We start from the raw sequence: 21,009 nt of genomic DNA, 5'->3' as shown, positions 1-21,009 counted from the left end.
CTTGAGCCAAGTCACAGTCAATTTTTTGAAGAAACTTGCAAAGTGGCAGTGTCAAAGAGAAGAGGTCGCTACAGATCTGAAGCGAAACGACAAACTCGGGCTTCGTAATGGCATTGAGCAGTTGAGAAGCTTTTGATGAAGTATCAGATGACGCGGCCTCTTCTTCCAAATATTCGAGGAATTGTACAATAGGCACGTACAGTTCAAGGAAACGCTGAAGTGCATCGTGACTCTCTACCCACCTTGTTTGGCAAAAGGAGAGAACTGATTTTCTTTTTCTTGTGTTAAATCTTCTACTTTGTCTCGCAGTTGGTTCGTCCTCTGTGGCGAAGCTCTCACAAACGTACAGGTTGAGGATACAGTTCCCAAACAGTTGCGGATGCTGGGGAGTTTGCATGCGTGAAGCAGAGCAAGGTTCAACGAGTGGGCGCTACAATGCACGTACAACGCTTTGGGCGCTGTTTGACGAATGAAGGCTTGAACACCGTTAAGGTGGCCGCTCATTGATGCCGCGCCGTCGTATCCTTGCCCGCAAAGTAGGTTCAGGTCAAAGCCATGACCTCTAAGGCTGTTCAGGATTGTGCTCGCCAGCGCCTTGCCAGTGAGATCGTACACGGGAACGAAATCTACAAAATCTTCTTTAAGTATGGGCACTCCCGACGTGTCGTGTCCAACGTACCTTACACATAGGGAAATGTGGGCGGTGCGAGATATATCAGTGGCCTCGTCAGCTAGAACTGAAAAACACGAACCTGAGTTGACGTTTTCAACTATCTTTCTTTGTATGATTTTACCACAGAGGGTGATCAACTCATTTTGAATTTTTGGGCTCGTGTACAGCGCATTCGCCGGAGATGTTTCCATGTGAGCTCTCAAGGCGGCATCTCCACATTTTGCTCTCATCCTAAGCAGTGCGCGGAAATTTCCATCATTTTTCAATGGCAGCACTTCAGACATATTTATCGGACCAGAGTCGTCTGTGCCGCGAAGCGGTACTTCTTGCCTGCCACAGAAAAGGATTGTTTCTATTATTGGCAGCAAGTTCTTGCGGTTTTCTTCCGCCTGCTTTTTAAGACCGTGGTCAAGTTGTGTTAAGATGTCATGCTGTGAGCGGGACCGGACTGCTAAAAAGTTCTCCGATAGCGTTGTTGACATGGCGTGATAACTGCTGGATGCGTGGCTCTTAAAGGCGTCCATGGCTTTCTTGTAATTGGTGAACTCCTTAGTTACAAAACAGCCCAAGCGCTGGTGTTCCCCCTTTTCCTGCACACTCGCTTGCGAAGACTACGCAATATTTGCATAATGCTCCTTGAAGCTTCTCTGAATAAACAAGCCATGGGTAACGATCTACCCAGTGAGGTTGGAACTTCAGATTCCTTTTCCCTGTGGCTGGATAATCATAGTTAGCCGGAGGGGTCCACGGATTGAGCAGCAGCTTCTCCGTCGTCTCTGGATCATTTACATTATTGCTTTTCGAGACAAACAGTCCCAAGTCCAAAATATTCGCACTCGTCGCACAGAGGGGAGGCGAACCAGAATGTGTAGGTGCCATGCCACTCACCTTCCTTGGGCATTGCCCAGTGGTAAAGGCGTCACTTTGCCCAGCGTTGACTGTAGAACAAAGGTCACTTGGAGTTGCACTGCGGCCACCATCATTTTCCGGCGGCGCATGGGTGTCCTGCTTGTGTTCGTTCTCAGGTGATTCACATAAACCGGTGCATTCTCCTGAGTCGCTACAGAAGTTCCGACGCGCTTGGCTTTCCACCAGTGCTGAGGAGGGCGAAGTTTTATCCTTCGAAGGAGGCGGTTCTTCTCCGTCCGCTTCATCGGTTCGAACTTTCTTGAAGTAAGACGCAAGACTCCTTTGCTTCGTTGTTGCAGAGTGTCTTTTCATTTTGCAGCCGCAATCCTGTGCACGCACACAGAAGTGGCCAGTGGCTCCAAAAAGACGTTTGCGACTGCTTCGACTGCCTGGCGTGAACGGCGGGCGATGTTTTCTTCCTCTCTTATCCACTTTACAGTGGCTAGAATGTAGAAGTGTGATGAACGCGCCGGCTCCCGCGTGGCGCATGTGTTTACTGAACGCCGCTACAGCTGGTGTGCATGCAGGACCATTATTGTACTCCCGCTGCAGCAAACTGGATTAACGCTACTTAAAGACCTTTTCACAGAAGAATCCATGGGCACTCCATACTCCCCTTAATATACGTGAACCCCCCAAGAATGCACTGCCGAGACATTTGCACTCCCGTGGTACAGTCCAGAAAGCAGGTGTTGCTCCGTTCCTGTGAAAAAGTCACCTTTTCACAGACGGCTCCCTGGGCGCCTGCATAATTCTCTCTGGGCTGCGCTAATTAAATAGCCGTGACCCCCCAAAAATGCACTTTGTAGGCTGTGACGTCAGCCTCTGTACTCCCGCGCGCAGCCCAGCTTGGCGGCGTTTTTTCTCTCCTGTGAAAGTTGACCGCTGGTGCCGGATTGTGTGCCGGCTGTATCCTCGCTTTGTGTGCTTTGTAGGGAGGCGCATATACCTTGTGTGTACAGAAGAGGTAGATTTCCTTGCGTGTGGTTAAGGTTGTTCGAAGTTGCTCGGATATGCCAGTCTTTCAGTGGATGTCATCTTCGATGATTCGTTTCGGTGGCGAAGACTACAGTTTGAGAAAAGTTTACCCTGCAGCCTGCGTCCTCGGAATGCGCCGCTGAGTTTTTCCGCTTAGGGGTTTCGTTCCCTGGCAAATTTGCGCACGTCGTGTTGGTGTTGCCGTTGCTGTCGAACTGTTTACTTTCACAGAAGGAGACGCGCTTTTCGTAGAAACCCAAAGCCGACACGTGCGGTCCGCACAGACGGATAACTTCTCCAGCGGCAATGCACAAGGAAAGCATCTGGAATCAATAAAGGAGCTGCTACGGGGTGAAAGACGAAAAAGAAAAGACTCGAAGGAACGCGAGGGCGAAGTGCAAAGCTGTACAAATAGGGCAGGTGCGCGTGCGGGGGAGGGAGCGCTGAGGTGTTCTGGTAGGTTTGAAGAAAGGAAGAAGAGGGAAGCAATGCCAGGAAAGTTGCAGTGTAACTTTGGCAGCTGGGGGTCGCTGTGAAGGCGTGTAAATATTTTAGTATCACCCGAAAAGTTAAAGCATCAAAAAAATTTCGGGGGGGATCAGAACCCCCTCAACCCCCCCCTAGTTACGGGCCTGGCACAGACGTCTCATCCATCGGGCTAGGAGCAGTGTTGCAACAGACAAGAAATGATGAGCTAGTAACGATTTCATTTGCTTCTCGCAAGCTTCCTCCCCAGCAACAGAAGTACCCCGTTGGGGAACTGGAAGCCCTTGCACGCTTGTGGGCATGTGAACACTGCAGAGTCTACCTTTGGGGCCGTCCATTCACTTGCGCACCGACCACCAGGCTCTGACTACACTCCTAAGTACAAAGGGTCGCCGTCCGTTCCGAATAGCAAGGTGGCACGCAAGACTACTGGCATACAACTTCACAATTGAATTCCAAAAGGGTGACAAGAATACGGTTACTGACGCTCTTCCAAGGATGCCTCTCCCAGTTCAGGTGGAGGAGGAAGAGACTGGGGAGACCGTTTGTGTGGTCTCACCATGCGTTACCCATGGGGAGTTTGTCGCTCAAACAATGCAAGACCAGCTGCTGCAACAGGTCATGAAGTGGGTGACTTCGACATGGCCTGCAGTGAAGAAGTTGCCTGCCGATGCAGTTCCATTCTACAGGGTACGAACTGAGCTCTCAGTCGTTGGAGACCTCCTACTTTTTGGAGACAAGTTCGTCGCACCTTCATCTCTCATAGGACGGCTACTTGACGCAGCCCACGAGTCTCACCCAGGAATAACCAGGACAAAACAGCGACTACGTGAGCAATACTGGTGGCCTGTATGTGCAAACAAGTAGAACAGTTGATTGCATCTTGTTGTGTATGCCAATCAGTTGACAAGTCTGCAAAACCAGTGACACCACCATTGCAGCCAGTTGCATTTCCATCACCATGGCAGAAGCTAGGAATTGATATTGTGGGTCCTTTTGCGAACGTGTCTGCAGATTGTCATTTCGCGATTACAGCCATTGATTACTTCAGCAAGTGGCCAGAGGTTTGCTTTGCTGCGAGAGTGACTGCTACAACAGTTATTTCCTTCCTACGAAGCATTTTAAGCAGGGAAGGATAGCCAGACGAGATTGTGAGCGACCATGGTCCTCAGTTTACAGCCTGAGAGTTTGACAGTTTTCTCAAGGAACGCAGCATCACCCATACGTATTCGGCAGTCTACCACCCGCAAGTGAACGGCCAGGTGGAAAGATTTAACCGGGTGCTCAAAGAGTATGTTCAGGTCTGCACATGTGAACGTCGGTCTCTCAAGGAAGCCATCACCGAATATCTAGGAGTTTACCGTTTCATGCCGCATGCCTCTACAGGAGTGAAGCCTTCCGTTCTCCTGCACGGCTGTCATCCCAGAACTAAACTGGATCTAGTAGGAGCGCCAGGTAAAATTTTTTCAAGACCCACATGCAGCAATGGAGGCCGTCCGCAGCAGGGTAAAGCAAAAGCAACAAGCAAGTAAGACCTACACCGACCGTCGACGAGCTGCAAAGCATTCTCCATTAACAAGAGGTCAACCGGTACGAATCAGGATGCCAGACCATGTGCCTCAGAGTGCTGTGAGTTACTCAAGCCCGTTCACAATCATTGACCAATGTGGCCAAGACACTTACAAATTAAGTGATGGTCGCACCTGGAATCGGAATCAGCTGGTACTTTGCCCTCGGCCTGCTGCTCCTGCAGAATCTTCCTGTTGTGACTCGCCAATCGATTCCGATGATGCACCCCAACCGTCAAACTTTGGGGCCTCAGTTTCAAGGGACCTTCCAGAACTGAGGCGGTCGACGAGGCTAAGAAGGCCACCGTCGTGGTTTAAAGACTATGAACGACATTGAGTGCTATGTAGTATCTACTTATTGTTACTCTTTCTAAGTGATTGTTCAAGTTTTTGAGGGGAGGGAGAATGTTGTATTCAGCATGCGCGTTATAATCTAGATAGCCCTAGGCATGCGCAGATGCACGCGCACGCGCCTTATCATGTCAGCTGACATCTTTGTATATTAACCATCACGGACTAAGAATAAACAGAGTTGTTTGAGGTACTGGGTCGCTGTAGTTACTTCGCGGTCCTGCGGCTCTCCGACGTAGTTCGGCAGGGCATGGCGGCGGATACCACAGTAACAATGACGTCGACGATCTGAGTGTGTTTATTGTGCTGCCGACGCTAGGCGACGCTCTCACCGGCTCTCACTCTCAGCCAGTGGCTCTCCTTGCTGTCCCGATCCGTGCCTGCGATTCATCGTGTCATATCGCCTGATTTGTCGTGTGATCCTCAGCGCGAGTGCGATCAATCGGAGCGACTACGTGCCAGCATGTCGGGGAACCACTGCGTAGTACGGATCTGCTCGTCGAGGAGCGGAAAAAGCGGAAAGTGCGTGGCGTTTCATTACACGTATGGTACACGCCAACATGACCACAAGCTATCAAAGTCATAGAGTTTCCTAGAATACTTACTAGAGGGAACTCTGGCGCTAGCGTCTATGGGAGCTGCAATGCATCGCGCTTCAGCCAGCATGGGAATCATGGGTAGTACACGAATTTGTCTAAACTTCGTTCTTTCGGCTCCGTATGGCTCCGCGTCGCCTGCAACCGCTTTGTCGCAAAACGAAGTTCAGCAAAAGTCAGCAGTTCCTCTTCACCACTTTAACTTTTTTAGGATCACCAATTCATATCTGGTCACGAAGTTCACAATGATCTATTCTTTTATCCGAAAGAAAACCAAAACACAGCAATAAACAAAGCCACAAGTGCATTCGAAGCCCGCAAGTACGAAGACTAGGCAAATCCGTGTACTACCCATCATTCCCATGGTGGCTGAATGATCGCAGCGCCAGAGTTCCCTCTAGGTCATTTTAGGAAACTCTATGATCAAAGTGGAGCAGCCTATAGATAAATACCATCGCTAACAAGTAACACGTATGTAGCGTTATTAGTGAATGTTAGTTCGTCCATGGACTTCCTTGCGCTAGCGTAATACCGGGTTACTGCAGCCGTAACTGTGAGAGGCCGGATAGGTGGGGCCATCTGGCGGCGCAAAGAAGAACCTGGCAAGCACAGAATTGTTATTGTAGAAACCTATTGTATTCTATTTCTCCGCCGGTGTGCATTCGATATGCCGATATTCCATAGACCCCTTTGCGTATACCGGAATGCTGTGCACGCTAGAATTCTCTGATATAGCTAATTGAGACACACCAGCGAGTATGGCCCAAGCGTGCATCCCCGGGCACCTCCTCATTGCTGCTTGAAACAGCGTCCATTTATGAATCACTGTTTTGCAAAGGGTCGAAGCGAAAATGATTCGCGACGTCACGTATCGTGGTGATTCTAAGTTCCAGAATGCCGTCTTCAACACTAGTCGATACTTTTGACGGCGACGACAGCGATGCTAGTAACAAGGCATGACTGAACGTGTGCGCCTAGCAGACGAAATGTTAGCTGTGCAGCTGATCCTTACGTCACTACTTTCTGTGGACAAGTGGTAAACTGGGGCGCAGTCTGGAATTGACCGCGAGGGAGCGCTGCCAGCGCTAAGAAATGGCGGGCTTGCCGGCCGTTTTGAATCGTGCTAAATACCGGTGATATAAATCAATAAAACAGATAATTATTCTTCCTTCAGTTGCATTTTCAGTCGAGAATCGCTACTAGGGGGCAGATAACTACTTGTGGATGCAAAAATCTTGACACGTGTAAATTTGATGTCAGCGCTCCTTTAAAGTTCCTATTGCAGTGATACACAACCTTTGGTGCTTCAGAAAACACTTTTCTAAGGTGCTCGTTGCTTGCCAGTGCTGGATAATACTTATGAAGGATATTTTTATGTTTGGGAGCGCATCTGAGTATTTGGTTATGAAGTTGTTAAGTGGTGAACGTAGTCACCGTTGTCGCTACAGATCTTTCTTATACACCTCGCCTGTCCGACAAATATCCTTTTTTTGTAGTGTCACAGGTGATGACTAGAGTAATCTAGGTATTGTTAGCTATCTGTTGGTTTTTGTAAAGCGTCGTCTGTAATTTTCCTGTTTCAATAAATGCCGTTGTGTCTAGGAAGTTAATTTCACTCGAAGAATGGTGCATGGTAAATTTAATACTACTAGAGTGAAACTTGTCACTGTGGTCAATGAATGCATTTAGTGTGTTTACGCCATGTTCCCATATAATAAGTATGCCGTCTATGTAGTGGAGATAGATGGAAGGCTTTACTGCTAGAATCATAGCTGTTGAAGCCGTGTCTAGTAAAGCCTCGTTGAGTTTCCCACGTTCAGCCTGCAAGAAGAAGACGACGATGAGCTTTGTGCCAGCGAGCGCGTGAGCTCGTTCTACCAGGGAGGAAGGAAAAAAGAAAGAGAGAGGATGACCTTATTTTTAGGTCTGGCGGTCCCATGCCACCAATTTCCAACAGGGTGGGTGCCCTTCCAAGCGACTATGAACTTTGTTCTGCCGAGCACCAGGCCGGAAGTGCGCTTGCCCCTATTTTACCGGTAGGTACAGGCGGCAGCAATTCTCTGCCTCCTACAGCAGCGGGGGATGCTAGACTATCTCACCAAGGCTTTGGTGGGTTAAGGTGCACCCATAGGCCTTCACAGAACCTTATGGGGCCACCTTTCGAGATGAGTAACCATTAACAACCGACCGCCAGGTAGGTGTACTCCTCTACCCCTTTGGAAAAACCGGTGGGTTTCCGGCCGGCACTGGCAATCGAACCCGGTACCTCCCGCATTGGAAGCGGACGCTCAGCCATGCAGTCACCGCTGTGGTTCTCGAAGTACCAAAGGTCGTGTATTGCCACAGTAGGAATTTTAAGGGCATGTTAGTGCATGCAAATGTTAACCCTCATTGTAGTGCCCACATAACACCTTGTTCTCGTTTTCAAGATAACTATAACGCTTTCAAGATGACGTTATAGTTAAAAGCACCAGAAATAATTACGTCCACCATATAAAATCTAGCTTTACCTGCACTAGTTCAAACGTTATCTATATGATCGAATGTTCATATTGTCACAAGCAGTACATTGGCAAAACAAGACAGCTTGTTAATGTTAGAGTTAACAGGCATCGCACGGACACAGCGAAGAAATTACCCACCCCCTGCACAGCATTTTAATGTAGCCGGTCACAACTTCGACGACCTCAAGCTTTACATACCTCTGTCAAACTTCTGGTCCCCAAGAGACAGAAAATATGCAGAGTCATACCTTTAATACACTCCAGCCTGCAGGTATTAAGGTTTCTAAGGGCGCTGTTGAATCCATCCGGTATGGTACATACACAGCGAAAACCAACGAGAGTTAAGCCCTTCTTCTAGGAATTTCTAACCTACCATGGTTAAGTGGTGCTTTCTTCTGACAACCACAATTCATTCTTTTCCTCCTTTTTTCCACGGAATACCCCTTTCTTTTCTTCCGCTTTTGCAGTTGCCCTCTCCTTTGTTTGGATTGGAGGACGAAGCATATACACACTAGCACTAAGGGAATCTCTTCTAGCCTTGAAGAAAACACCCACTTGTCAAAACGTCGGCTCGAGCACCCACCCCCTGTTTTACGGATATTTTCATTACAGTGTTCTGACATTTAAACTTAATAGCAATATTTGTAGTACATCAAAGGTGGTAATTTTTGCGAGAATGTCAATATAGTGCAGATGCACCGAACAATGTCAAGTCCCATGTAACCATCATAGATCAAGAAGAAACTTGCCATCGGCGGACCGTTTGTGGACAATGGAATGAGACATCATATCAGAACAGCCTCACGGACCATTTAACGAGGCTATTGTAAGAGTTCAAATCAGTAAGTGGCTGGGCCAGCTTCATCGAGGAAAAATAATGTGCCTAAATGTAAAATTTCCAAAAATGGGGAGCAAATGCAGATGAAAGGTGAGTGAACTGACACAAAAATTTTGGTTTGGCGCTTTTTTGCAGTGATATGTTGCTGGGGGCCTGTTGGTCATAGCACTGCCCATGGCTTGCTGCAGAGCACAAGAGATAATTAATTACAGTCTCTTCATTACCGACCACTCTCAGTTTCAGTTACGGAGAGCTCGAAGAACGACAAGCCACCAGCTGCAATTAATGCCACCTAGCGTGTAAAACAAGGCAAACAAACTCAACACACAGAACTGTGACACAGCCTGCATCACCGGCTCACATTTTTTCCCCTACCGCTGCGCACTGCTGTTGCCATCACTGTCGTTGTTATCACCCTCGTTTGGTAGCAACAACTTCCTTGAGGCTTCCGCACTTTCACTGCGGGGCAAGGACTGTTGAGCAGCCACTGAATAGCAGTCTGCTGGCGCAAGTGCAGCAAAATGGCAATGGCAACCAGGACATCATCATCACAATTACTGGTACAGTGGTGTGATCAATCGAAGCCACCTTTCTTGACTCACTCGCCATGAAAATGATTGCTTTCTATGCAACTACCTGTCTGCACTTCTTTTTTGTAATCCATCTCAACTGTGCAAACCACTGTAAATCTTCAAAACATGTCAGACTGAGGCACTTTAATTCTGTTTGAAACGTATGTTTCATCTATTGCACATTTTATGGTGAAACAATCCCACATATATTGCATGAACATTTCGTTTTTATGTACAGCCTTTGTGGATAGAAACCGGGCCACAAGTGACACTAGCTGACTTTGGAAAATACAGTCTGTGCCTGTTTATAATGTAGATTTGTTGTCTCATGTTATACTTTTGCCAGACACAGTGCATAACACATGTCTGTATTCGCTGATTATGTTTATTATTTACACAGAGTTATGTATTGTTCCTTAACAATTTGTTAAAGTGACTGAAAAAACATCTTTACATTTGGACTGTGCTTACTGTATTTTTGATTCTGCAGTTATGTAATTTATACAGCAAGAATGTTGGTACTATTTATATGGGTCATTCCACGCCAACTGTCTCAGCCGGGGTGCTCGACAAAGATAAACTTCTCTGAAAAAATCAGAGAAAATTACGCACATGTACACATTAGTTCTACAGCATTTTACCAAAATATTTTGAGCGGCAAAAATTTTTCGGGCACGTGAGCGCCATTCGAACTTCTCGATATGGTGGAAAACCAGGTACGAAAGAAAAATTCGCTATATATGGACCGCTTCACGCATTCATTCGAAACTTGCTTTTTTGTGTTTTTAGAGCATCGCGCTTTTATTATAGGACAGTTGCTTAGGGTAGCTTTATATTTTTCACTCCTTAGCGCTTAGGTAAAATTGAGTAAATTGCAGCATTTTCGGGAATTTTTTTACAAAAGACGATTGTAGACCAAATACATAAATTATTTTTATAGAACTCCCCATACAACGTACTATCTCCTAAAGGTTTTGTTTTGCCTGTGTGCGGCGCACAGGCCCTAAAATAAAATCCTGAACTTGGAAAAAACGCTACATTGGCCTATGTTCAGACGTCTGTAGCACCCTAAGGTGGTACAAGAAAAAATAAGCAGAAAAGCGCATACGATTGAGAATCATAACAACTTAGTCCACAAAAAGTTTAATCGAAGTAGTTTTTGTTTTAGTCAAGAAAACATTTTTTGAAGTTTAGTCCCACCATTGCATTATTTTGCTAAGGGGGCAAAACAAACCGACTGAATTTACTTCATAAAAAAAAGAGGTAGTGTATTCGTAGCACATGGTTTTCAGTTCCTTTTGTTAGTACTTTATAATGTATATTACATATCAAGGACATATAAATAGAGGTAAATATAACAATACCATTGGCTTAGATGCCAAAATTCCCCCAATAATGAATGGCGTTACTTATTGCATTGTTTACGCACACTGGAGGCGGCGGCGGTGCCAGAGAACTGCGCCACAAAAAGAGGCTGTTGTGATCTTATAACAGGTGTAAAACAGTGCATGCTACAGACAGACAAATTCTACTGTAACCAAAATCTGCTGCCTGCCACCATCCAAATAAGGATGCGAAAAATAGCTTGGCATATCCCGTCCGTAGTGTCACGGACGACGGACGGAATGCGTGAATACGCGGCGCGTCGTCACATTATGCGCCGTTGGTTGCGGAATACATAGATGAACTCCGTTTGGATCTGCTATAAATGGCCACGCTCACGCCTCCTTTCTCCGATTTACATGAACTATGAGACTTAACTTATTTTGACGCCAATGGATTCTCAGAGCCGCATGCAGTAAGTAACACGATTCATTATTGGGGAATACTGGCATGTAAGCCAATGGTATTGTTATATTTTTACCTCTGTTTATTATCTCCTTGATATGTAATATACATTATAAAGTACTAACAAAAGGAACTGAATACCATGTGCTACGAATACACTACCTCTTTTTTTTATGCAGTAAATTCAGTCGGTTTATATTGCCCCATAGCAAAATAATGCAATAGTGGGACTAAACTTCAAAAAATTTTATCTTGACTAAAACAAAAACTACTTCGATTAAACTTTCCGTGGACGAAGTTGTTATGATTCTCAATCGTATGCGCTTTTCTGCTCATTTTTTCTTGGACCACCTTAGGGTACTGCAGACGTCTGAACACAGGCCAATGCAGCATTTTTTCCAAGTTCAGGATTTTATTTTGCTGCCTGTGTGCCACACACAGGCAAAACAAAAACTTTAGGAGATAGTACGTTTTATGAAGAGTTCTATAAAAATAATTGATGTACTTGGTCTACAATCGTCTTTTGTAAAAAAAATTCCCGAAAATGCTGCAATTTACTCAATCTTACGCAAGCGCTAAGGAGTGAAAAATATAAAGCTACTCTAAGCAACTGTCCTATAATAAAAGCGCGATGATCTAAAAACACAAAAAAGCACATTTCGAATGAATGCGTGAAACGGTCCATTTATAGCGAATGTTTCCTTCGTATCTGGTTTTCCACCATATCGAGAAGTTCAAATGGCGCTCACGTGCCCAAAAAATTTTTGTCGCTCAAAATATTTTAGGAAAATACTGTACAACTAATGTCTATATGTGCGTAATTTTCTCAGATTTTTTTTAGAGAAAGTGATTTTTGCTGAGCGCCCCGACTGGGACAGTTGGCGTGGAAGGATCCATATATGCAATTATAATTTTATATCTGGATATCTGTAAAGCTTCTTTCTGTGGAACACCCCCTTTGCAAAATCTTGTGGAATAAGAATGTTATTTTTTGATGACTGCATTTAAACTCATAGGCCCAATGAATGATGATGCCATGAGGCTTCCTTCAATGAAGCCATAGCGCTAAAAACACAGGGACCAAGCAGGGCTGGGCAGTATCGCGATAGTATTTCAGAGATACTTTTGAGTATCTGCATTTATGTATTGAGATACATTTGAAAAATGTATTTGTATCTCAGTAGTGAAATACTTTTACGATGTATCGCTTGTATCGCAATACAATGCATAACACGGGTATCTCGTTACATTTTCTTTTTGTCGGAAATGAGTTTACGCGTGTTTCCAAGGGGGTATGACGGGTTTTTTTTTTTTTCATTTGTTTTTGTGCCAAGACAAGCATAGGTGCGTTGCCGGTCGCCGACAGAAAGGGCGGCGATGGTTTCCCCTCAAGCACAGAATGGCCCATGTGGTAAAGCGCGCGTCGCCGCGCGCTTTACCAACCGGGCCAGATGGCTGAGGATTCCGAAGATGGGAACCGACTTGGGCTTCTGAGCGGTCTGAACAACCCACGTGAGGGAGGAAGTGTTTCGGTATCTAGATGGCCCGAGAAGAGATGCCACCGCGCTCCAGGGCTATCCGGCTATGAAGGCGGTATTTATTCACTCTAACACGAATTTGTGCCCATCTGCAGCGCTAGACAGACTTTTTTCTTTCGCAAGTCTTGTGCTGAGGCCAAATCGACGCTGTCTAGAAGACAGCCTGCCTGAGAAGCTCACACAGAAACCTACTCAGCAAAGCAGATCTTATGTGCAAAGTAAATGCACACTTTTTCTCAATTCACTGGTGTTCATTCGAGTGATTTGCTTAAACTATGCTATTTCTAGCATAGCTCATTTAGTTGTCACCAAGCATGTCGATTTCGGTGCCGAATGCTTGTTACTTATTGTAGGGTATGTGCGCAAAGCTCGGACGAACACAGGAAAAAACGATGTAGACAGAAGGAGCGCAAACTATCAACTGATTTATTCTTTCTTGAAATAGCTTATATAAGCTTCTTCAAGCTTCTCCTTCTGTGTACATCGTTTTTTCCTGTGTTCGTCCGAGCTTTTAAGTCATGCACCAACTCGCCCAGCAAGAAGTTCTTCTAAGATGCTTGTTACTGTTGCTGTGAAATAGTGTACTTTTTTATTGCGATTGATATGTGTAATTAAGTCATTATTACTCATTATGTACTTGGTGAGCCCCCCCCCCCTCTGTGATGTCTTAATGGCGCTGAGGGTACTGTAATAAATAAATAAACTGAAAGTTTCAATGCACTGCAACTTTATTTACACCATTATGCTGCACTTATAAATGTCCTTCGCGGAGTATGAGCATTCTTCAAAAATAAAAAAGAAGTATTCTAGTATCTGTATTCCGGAATACTTTTTTCGTCATATTGCAAAAGTATCTCCGAAATATCCCGTTACGCTAAAGGCAAATGTATCTCGGTATCTGTATTTTAGGCTTCCAGTCCACGTATTTCGATATCTGTATTCCGGAATACTTTTCCGAGTATCTCTGCCCAGCCCTGGGACCAAGGAAGAGTACAGGAAATGTGCGCCCTTGGTTTTTAGCGCTATGGCTTCGTTGAATGTAACAAAGCCCAAGAGTTTGTTCCCTTGGGTGCCATGTTTGAATAATCGGATGGTGATATTTACTGGCTCTTCTACACAGTGACTTAATGCTACGCTCTTATCTGTGGTCCCGAAGGCCACCACGCATGCTGCTGACAAGACTCAACAAGCACTTGGTTATCGGAAAAGATGTCTGCCAACAATTAGCAGATGGCTTGATTGATAGTGCCCACCAAACTCTTGCATGTTCCATAGCACAGTGTGCATGATCCGTTTATTTTAGCCAAACATAACTTACACAGGCATTGAATGCCACCTATTTTTAAGTCTTGGCGCTCGGTGCTTCGGCTACTCACCCAAGGATGCCAGCAGACGTATGGGAGATGCCTGTCCCCCCTCTCTGCCAGGATCGTCGTCGACGAAGCGGTTGTAGCTGTACTGGCGCATACGCGTCGTCCTCTTGGCAATGGGGTTGTTCTGTGAGGAGCGGCGTGCGAGCTCTTGTAGCCGCGCTGCCAGTGGAGGGGGTGGTTCGTCGTTCTCGGGCGGTAGGCCTAACAAGTCCGGTGGCTCCATGGGGTTGCGCAAGTACAGCTCATCGATGGAACCCGGGTTTCCCCAAGTGCGACCACTCACGTCCATGTGTCCCGTATGAATGAAGCTGCACCAGACCAGATAAAATTATGATTCCCTTAAAGTTACACAGGGCACCCACCATCTGGGATACACCAATGAAGTAGAGCCCACAATTTTAAATGCATCATCTCTCCCATTTTTTAGCCAACAATATCTGCTCCACTTGTGCCAGGTGCCAACCTTCAATCATTACAATCAGTGCACTGCACAAATAAAGTGAGCAGTCAACAAAACATTTGTACATACTGCCCAGCTAGCACTGAGGAGGATAAAACGAGACAAAATTCCCACCATAACAAAGGAAAGATGTGTTAATTTTAAGGGCTCGTTTTTCTTTGTTATACACAACATTAATTAGCACTAACAGACAATAATGCCAAGGAGTATCTGTTCTGCTCTCCTTGGCATTATTGTCTGTTAGTGCTCATTAATATTGTTTACCACCATAACAAAATATTTTATTCAATTATATGGACACTCTCGACGAGTTTTTGCCATCTGTGTTGCCATCATGTTTTGCATAAAGTCCAAATCAATAAAATCCCTCTGCGCATTGTATGTTCTACTCTTGAATAAAAGCGCGCGAGCGCAGGTAACGAATGCGGCTGAAGCAGAAATGAAACAAGCCAACCCATCTCCATCGCACGGTGGGCGCATGTGATAACGTCGTCACGCTTGTGAAGCCTGCTGTCCGTTGCTACTCAAGCAAAGATGAAACGGCCCGCCCATCTTAAAGGAGCATGTAGGTATGCCGGGAAAGGGGGGGCTGTGTTGCTCAAGCAGCAACTGTGAACTTTGATTCTAAGGGTGTGGTCACGATCACTGGTGCAAGCGCTATCTCAGCAGGCATCAGCAAATGGTTCGTATAATCTTCTACGCGCTGTGCTCTCAACGCAAAGAGACAGTGCGAAAAGTATTTCTCTCCCTGGAGTGGCCGTATTCTCTTACACCACCTTTTCGTACAGTTACACGAGATTGGATCTAAAAGAGCTAGCTGCCAGCCTTACTTCGTATAACATTAAAATTTGTTGCTATCGCATTCATTGCTTCACCCTTGCGGTGAAACTAATTTATTTTTTTTTGCATTCCTCGCTACAGCCCCCAGGATTGCATGCATTTCTTGTCTCTTGACAATGAGAAGTTGCTCAATTACAATTCGCCTTAACAGTATTTCCCGGAATGTTATTCCTTAAGAATCCCATGAGTGCAACACTCACCGAGTCCCCAAAGTGCCAGATGCATTTTTTGCTGTGTGCATAAAATCAGCACGCCTGCCTAGCTGCCACTATAGTGCTTTCGTTTACAAAACCACAAAATCTCCACAAGCAATCACAAGTGCTCAAATCATGCCATGGCTGCCATCTTACCTGTCAATCAACCACTTTCATTTTGCATGGGTGAATTTTTATTAGGGATGGGCGAATAATCGGGCACTACGAATATTTGAACTGCCGTACGACGATTTATTATGAGACGTCTTGAACAGTAGAGGTAGCACTGGCAGAACACGAAGTATCGCGCGCACAGCAACGACAAACGCGGAAACTCTTCTTCTTTCTCTTCCTCACTACAGAGGAGCAAAGCAGCTAGAATCAAAGGCTCATAATATGGCCCTTCGCGACATGGTGCTGACATGCACCGTGTCACAACCGCGATCTCCGAGGTCGTGAGCTGGTGTCACAGGTTCAACAACGTAGTTGACAGAGGATGTGCGGTTAATTATATGGTAGGGGCCATCATAACGGGCAGGAAACTTCGTTGAAAGTCCAGGGCTGTGAGGTGGCACCGACAACCAAACGAGTGAACCAGTCGCAAAACGTTGTGTAGACAATTCATTGTCATTTCATTTCATTCATTTATTCTACCCTCAATCGCACAAAGCTTTACAGAGGGGAGTGGGGTGCATAAAATTACAAATTATAAACAAAGCAAACAAAATAACATCAAAATAATAACAATTACAATACACATAAAGATACGATGTTAGGCTAATACAACTCAATGCAAATGTAGGTACGATAAGAAATACAGAACAAATAAAGTAGAAAAAATATATATAAAATATGAACTTCACGCGTCATCAAGTAAGTAATTGCGTACAGTGGAAGAAAACAAGTCATTATTTGAAATAGAACGGAGGGAAGGTGGTTCCAGTCGCTGGATGTGCGTGGCATTCTGTACCTTTCGTGACCAGTCGTAAAGTGTACCTGCAAGCTGCCCACAGTGCTTTGTGTATTTGGCCATTTCAGACCCCAATATGCACTCGGAAGTGTCGGGACGGTACAGAAGCAATGTGCAAGAGGGTTCTCGTCCATATAGTAGAAAGAACGGCGAAAAGCAAGTGGTAGCTTGTGTGGCAGTGTTATAAGCATATGCTACGAATGGCAAACACTGTCCCAGTTGCTATGACCCAAGGCGACATACATAGTCAACATGTCGCCAAGAGCCTCACCTCTCCATCTGACTTGCGGATGGAGACTTGTGGTAGACGACGTTGCATGCCGCGAGAAGGGCTTGTATTCGGAAAACAAACATGCACCCTCTGTCACTGAGCAGTTCGCGGACTGCTCCATGTCGAAGTTCTGCAAAATGAAGAATGCGACTGCGCGCAGTAGCGGCTGGAAGTGCTGTGGTCTCAGCGTAGCACGTCAGATGATCGACTCCTACAATTATCCATCGGTTACTCGAGGAGCTGCAGGGCCATAAAGGTCTATGCCGACGGGATCGAAGGTACGCTGGTGAACTTTTTGTCGTTGACATACTGTGCAAGCTTGAACATACTGGTGGATGAAGGGATACATTCCGGCCCAGTAGAAATGTTATAGCCAACTATACGTTTTGAGCTCACTGGCCTGACCGTTATTTATTTATTTACTTATTTATTTATTCAAAATGCCTTACAGGCCCACTGAAGGGCATTGAGTAAGGGGGGCATCAGTACTTACGAAACAACAAGGAGAAATACAGACAAAAAGCAAAAAAAGAAAAAAGGAAAAAAGAAACAAAACAAAGATTACAAACAGCAAGGTGCAACAACGTTACACAATACTAGAATGCAACGAAATCAGGTTATCACGGAAAGCTTCACAATTAGGGATGGATACAATGGGATCTGAAGACCGTTACAATGTGCACTGGCTCTAGGTAGTGATGATGAGTTAAATGCCTGCGTGTGACCATGAATGCGCATGAAACTACGTGCGTTCTGAATGCGTCGGGATGTGCGCACAGGAGAATGAAGTGGCAAACAGTGAAATTTATTACTATAAATGTGCGTGTGAAACAAACATAAAAGAGCAATGACGTGGTGTTCTTTGAGCGACTGAAATGCAAGGTCTTGTTTTATTAGGGTATTGCTCGTAGTTGCCAGAGATGAATCTCACTGCCCTATCCTGGACGGCTTCCAACATACGGACTAGGTAATCTTGATATGGGGACCATGTGGATGATGCATTACTCTATTTGTGGGCGAACATAAGTAATATATGATAATGTGCATACGCTGGAAGGAGTGTTGCACAAGTTTCTGCGGAGATAGCCAAGAGTTGAGAGGCTTTCGATGAAGCAGCTGCTACAACCGCCGACGGCAGTGCCTGTGGACACGGTGACTTCACGTAAACCCGCGCAGCGCGCACGCGGACGGTACCACGGTCGGGAGACTCTGGCAACTTCGTGTCAAGTGACCAGCCCGAAGGTTCACAAACCAGCAACAGCAACGTAGGCGAGGCTTCGAAAAGCGGGCAAGGTGGGCGCTTCTGCCACTTCTGCGGTCACAAAGTCCACCGACGGTCCGACTGCCCAGCTGCTAAAGCGGTCCTGTAACCACGTGCAAGAAGCGAGGCCGCTTTGCGTCGGTATGTCGCTCAAAGAAGCGTCTCGGTTCCGTGGAGCTCCACTCCGTCACGGCGGTGGCGCGGAACAGGCGGTACGATTAAGTTCGGGTCAACGGGCGCCCTCTCATCTTCAAGGTGGACTCTGGTACCGACGTTTTGGTGGTTCCGCGTACGTTTCCTGGCTGCCCAGCTGTCCTCGATAAGCAGCATGGTGAGGAGCTTTTCAGACCCGGGAAACAATCCCTGAATCTTCTTGGCACCTTCTCCGCGGCGCTGTCTTGGAGAGGCAGACAAGCCAATGAGCGCCTCTACGTAGTTGCGGGACAAGAGCAGCTTCTTCTCGGCTATCCCGCTATAGTTGCCATCGGTGTGGTCAAGTTTGTCGGTGCCATCACACTAGTTCTGCCGAACACACCACCTCTGGAAGCCCCTCCAGCCCTTTTCACCGGCCTAGGCACATTCCCGAAAGAGTACACTATCCCTATCAAGCCTGATGCGGTACCGTATTCCCTCAGCACAGCACGGCATATCCCGATACCCCTAAGAGACGTCGTCAAAAAGGACCTCGACAAGATGGAGCAGGAGGGCATGATTCGGTGCGTCAACGAACCGACAGACTGGTGCGCGGGCCTTGTCGGCATCTGCTCAGCGATGCCTGTGTTTTTGTGAAGTTGGACACAAGTTCAGGCTTCCACCAAGTATGCCTGGCGCGCGACTCCAAGAAGCATATGACCTTCATCACTCCGTTTGGCAGATACTGCTATTGCCGCCTCCCATTTGGCATAACGTCGGCCCCAGAATACTTCCAATGTCAGATGTCTTGCCTGCTGGAAGGGTTGGCCAGTGTCGTTAACCTCATGGATAACATCCTGGTGTTTGGCCACACCAATGAAGAGCACGACCAATGGGTCCAAGCAGTCCTTGGTCGCCTCCAACAAGCAGGGGTCACCCTCAACGCTGCCAAGTGCAACAAGCAGGGGTAACCCTCAATGCTGCCAAGTGTCCAGTGTACGATTCCTTGGCATCGTCAGTGCCAATGGCATCGCTCCTAATCCAGACAACGTGACGGCCATTCAGTGCATGCCAGCTCCTCGGGACATTCAAGGTGGTCGATGTTTTCTTGCTACGCTCAACCATGTGGGTCACTTCCTCTCGGGTCCCTCTCAGACGACTGCGCGGATTTGAGGTCTCCTGAACAAGACTGCAGTGGGGACCAGCGCAAGCCTCAGCATTTGAGCTGCTAAAGACCATGCTGTCCTCAGACATCTGCCTCCTGAAAACAGTCTCTGCAGATGCCAGTTCCTTCGGACTGGGTGCAGTGCTTCTTCAAGACCAGCCATCAGGGGATCGCCAACCAGTCGCGGAACGAAGGTACAGCCAGATCGAAAAAGAGGCACTGGCTGCCACCTGGGCCATCAACCAGTTCGACGAGTTCCTTCGGGGTCTTCATTTCACCCTGGAGACCAACCATAAGCCGTTGGTCAAGCTCCTTGGAACTTGGACCTCGACCTCGTGCCACCTCGGATCCAGCGCTTTCGCATCTGCCTCCTCCAGTGCCAGTTCGACGTCAAGTATGTGCCTGGGAAACAGTTGGCTATCGCAGATGCGCTCTCGCGAGACCAAGTTGCCAAGCTGCCAGCGACTCCAGCCATCGACAAGGTGGAGCTGCACATCCAAGAAGCACTCCACGCTACACCTCCCACATTTGCGGTCCTCCTCGACGATTTCCAAGCTCACCAGGCTGCAGATGGAGAGTGCGCTCAGCTCAGGTCGTACTGCGAGCAAGGGTGGCCTCGGAAAGAGAATCTGCCTGTCAGCATGGCTCAGTTTTGGGCTCGTCATGCGGAGCTCACTATTAGTGATGGCCTTCTCCTCTGCGGGGGACGCCTATTGGTGCCCGCTTTTCTGCGGAAGCATGTCCTGTCCCTCATCCATGATGGACACCTCGGCGCGAACCGTTGCCGCGCCATTGTCAGGGGGGCTGTCTGGTGGGCAACCATGGGGAGCCAGATAAAGACCATGGTGGAGAACTGTCCCAACTGCGCCACCACGCGGGTCCAGCGAGCAGAGCCACTGCTTCCCACAGTGATGCCTAGCCACTCCTGGGAGCCAGTCGGGGTGGACATTTTTCATCACGAAGGAGCAGACTTCCTTCTCCTCGTCGATTACTACTCAAGGTGCCCGGAAGTGATGTCCCTCCGCGCGACAACGTCCACAGCGGTGATCTCTATCATGAAAAGTGTCTTCGCAAGGCATGGAATCCCGGTACCCTCGTCAGTGACAATGAGCGTAAATTTTCGTTGGCAGAGTTCCGCATTTTCTCCCAAAGCTACGGCTTCTCCCACATCACCAGCAGTCCCAGGTACCCGCAGTCCAATGGCGAAGTCGAGTGGATGGTGCGTGTTGAATTTCCCGTGTTCAGCCTGCAAGAAGACAAAGACGAGCTTTGGGCCAGCGAGGGCACACGCTCGTTCTAACCAGGAACACAGAAGCCATCTTTACGTTCTGGGCTCATGTGGACGCTAATAAACGTCTGTTTGAACTTCGAAGTCCGCGTCGGCTGTTATATCTGCCACATATTTTACAGTGCGTACTGTAAAGGAACTTTTCAAGAAGTCTCCAGACTGGCCCTTAGCCCTCTTGTCATACCGTAACGCACCTGGCGTGATCAGGTACAGCCCCGCTCAGCTACTCATGGGGCGCAGCCTCAGACCTCGCC

The 21,009-nt window shown here is 47.1% G+C and overlaps 1 protein-coding gene across 1 annotated transcript in view; it reads right to left on the bottom strand.

The window, feature by feature from the left end:
* The window catches only part of LOC119395612 (activated CDC42 kinase 1), a 97,458-nt gene that overhangs the window by 25,104 nt on the left and 51,345 nt on the right, over window positions 1-21,009 (bottom strand). The window contains exon 4 of the mRNA XM_037662595.2: window positions 14,178-14,482. Coding sequence (XP_037518523.1) covers window positions 14,178-14,482 — 305 coding nt within the window. The remainder of the gene's footprint in view (window positions 1-14,177; window positions 14,483-21,009) is intronic.

Source organism: Rhipicephalus sanguineus, chromosome 6 (assembly GCF_013339695.2).
Source record: "Rhipicephalus sanguineus isolate Rsan-2018 chromosome 6, BIME_Rsan_1.4, whole genome shotgun sequence".
In the NCBI taxonomy this organism is placed as follows: Eukaryota; Metazoa; Arthropoda; class Arachnida; order Ixodida; family Ixodidae; genus Rhipicephalus; species Rhipicephalus sanguineus.
The sequence above is the reverse complement of the archived record's forward strand: the minus strand, read 5'-3'. Positions and strand labels throughout refer to the sequence as shown.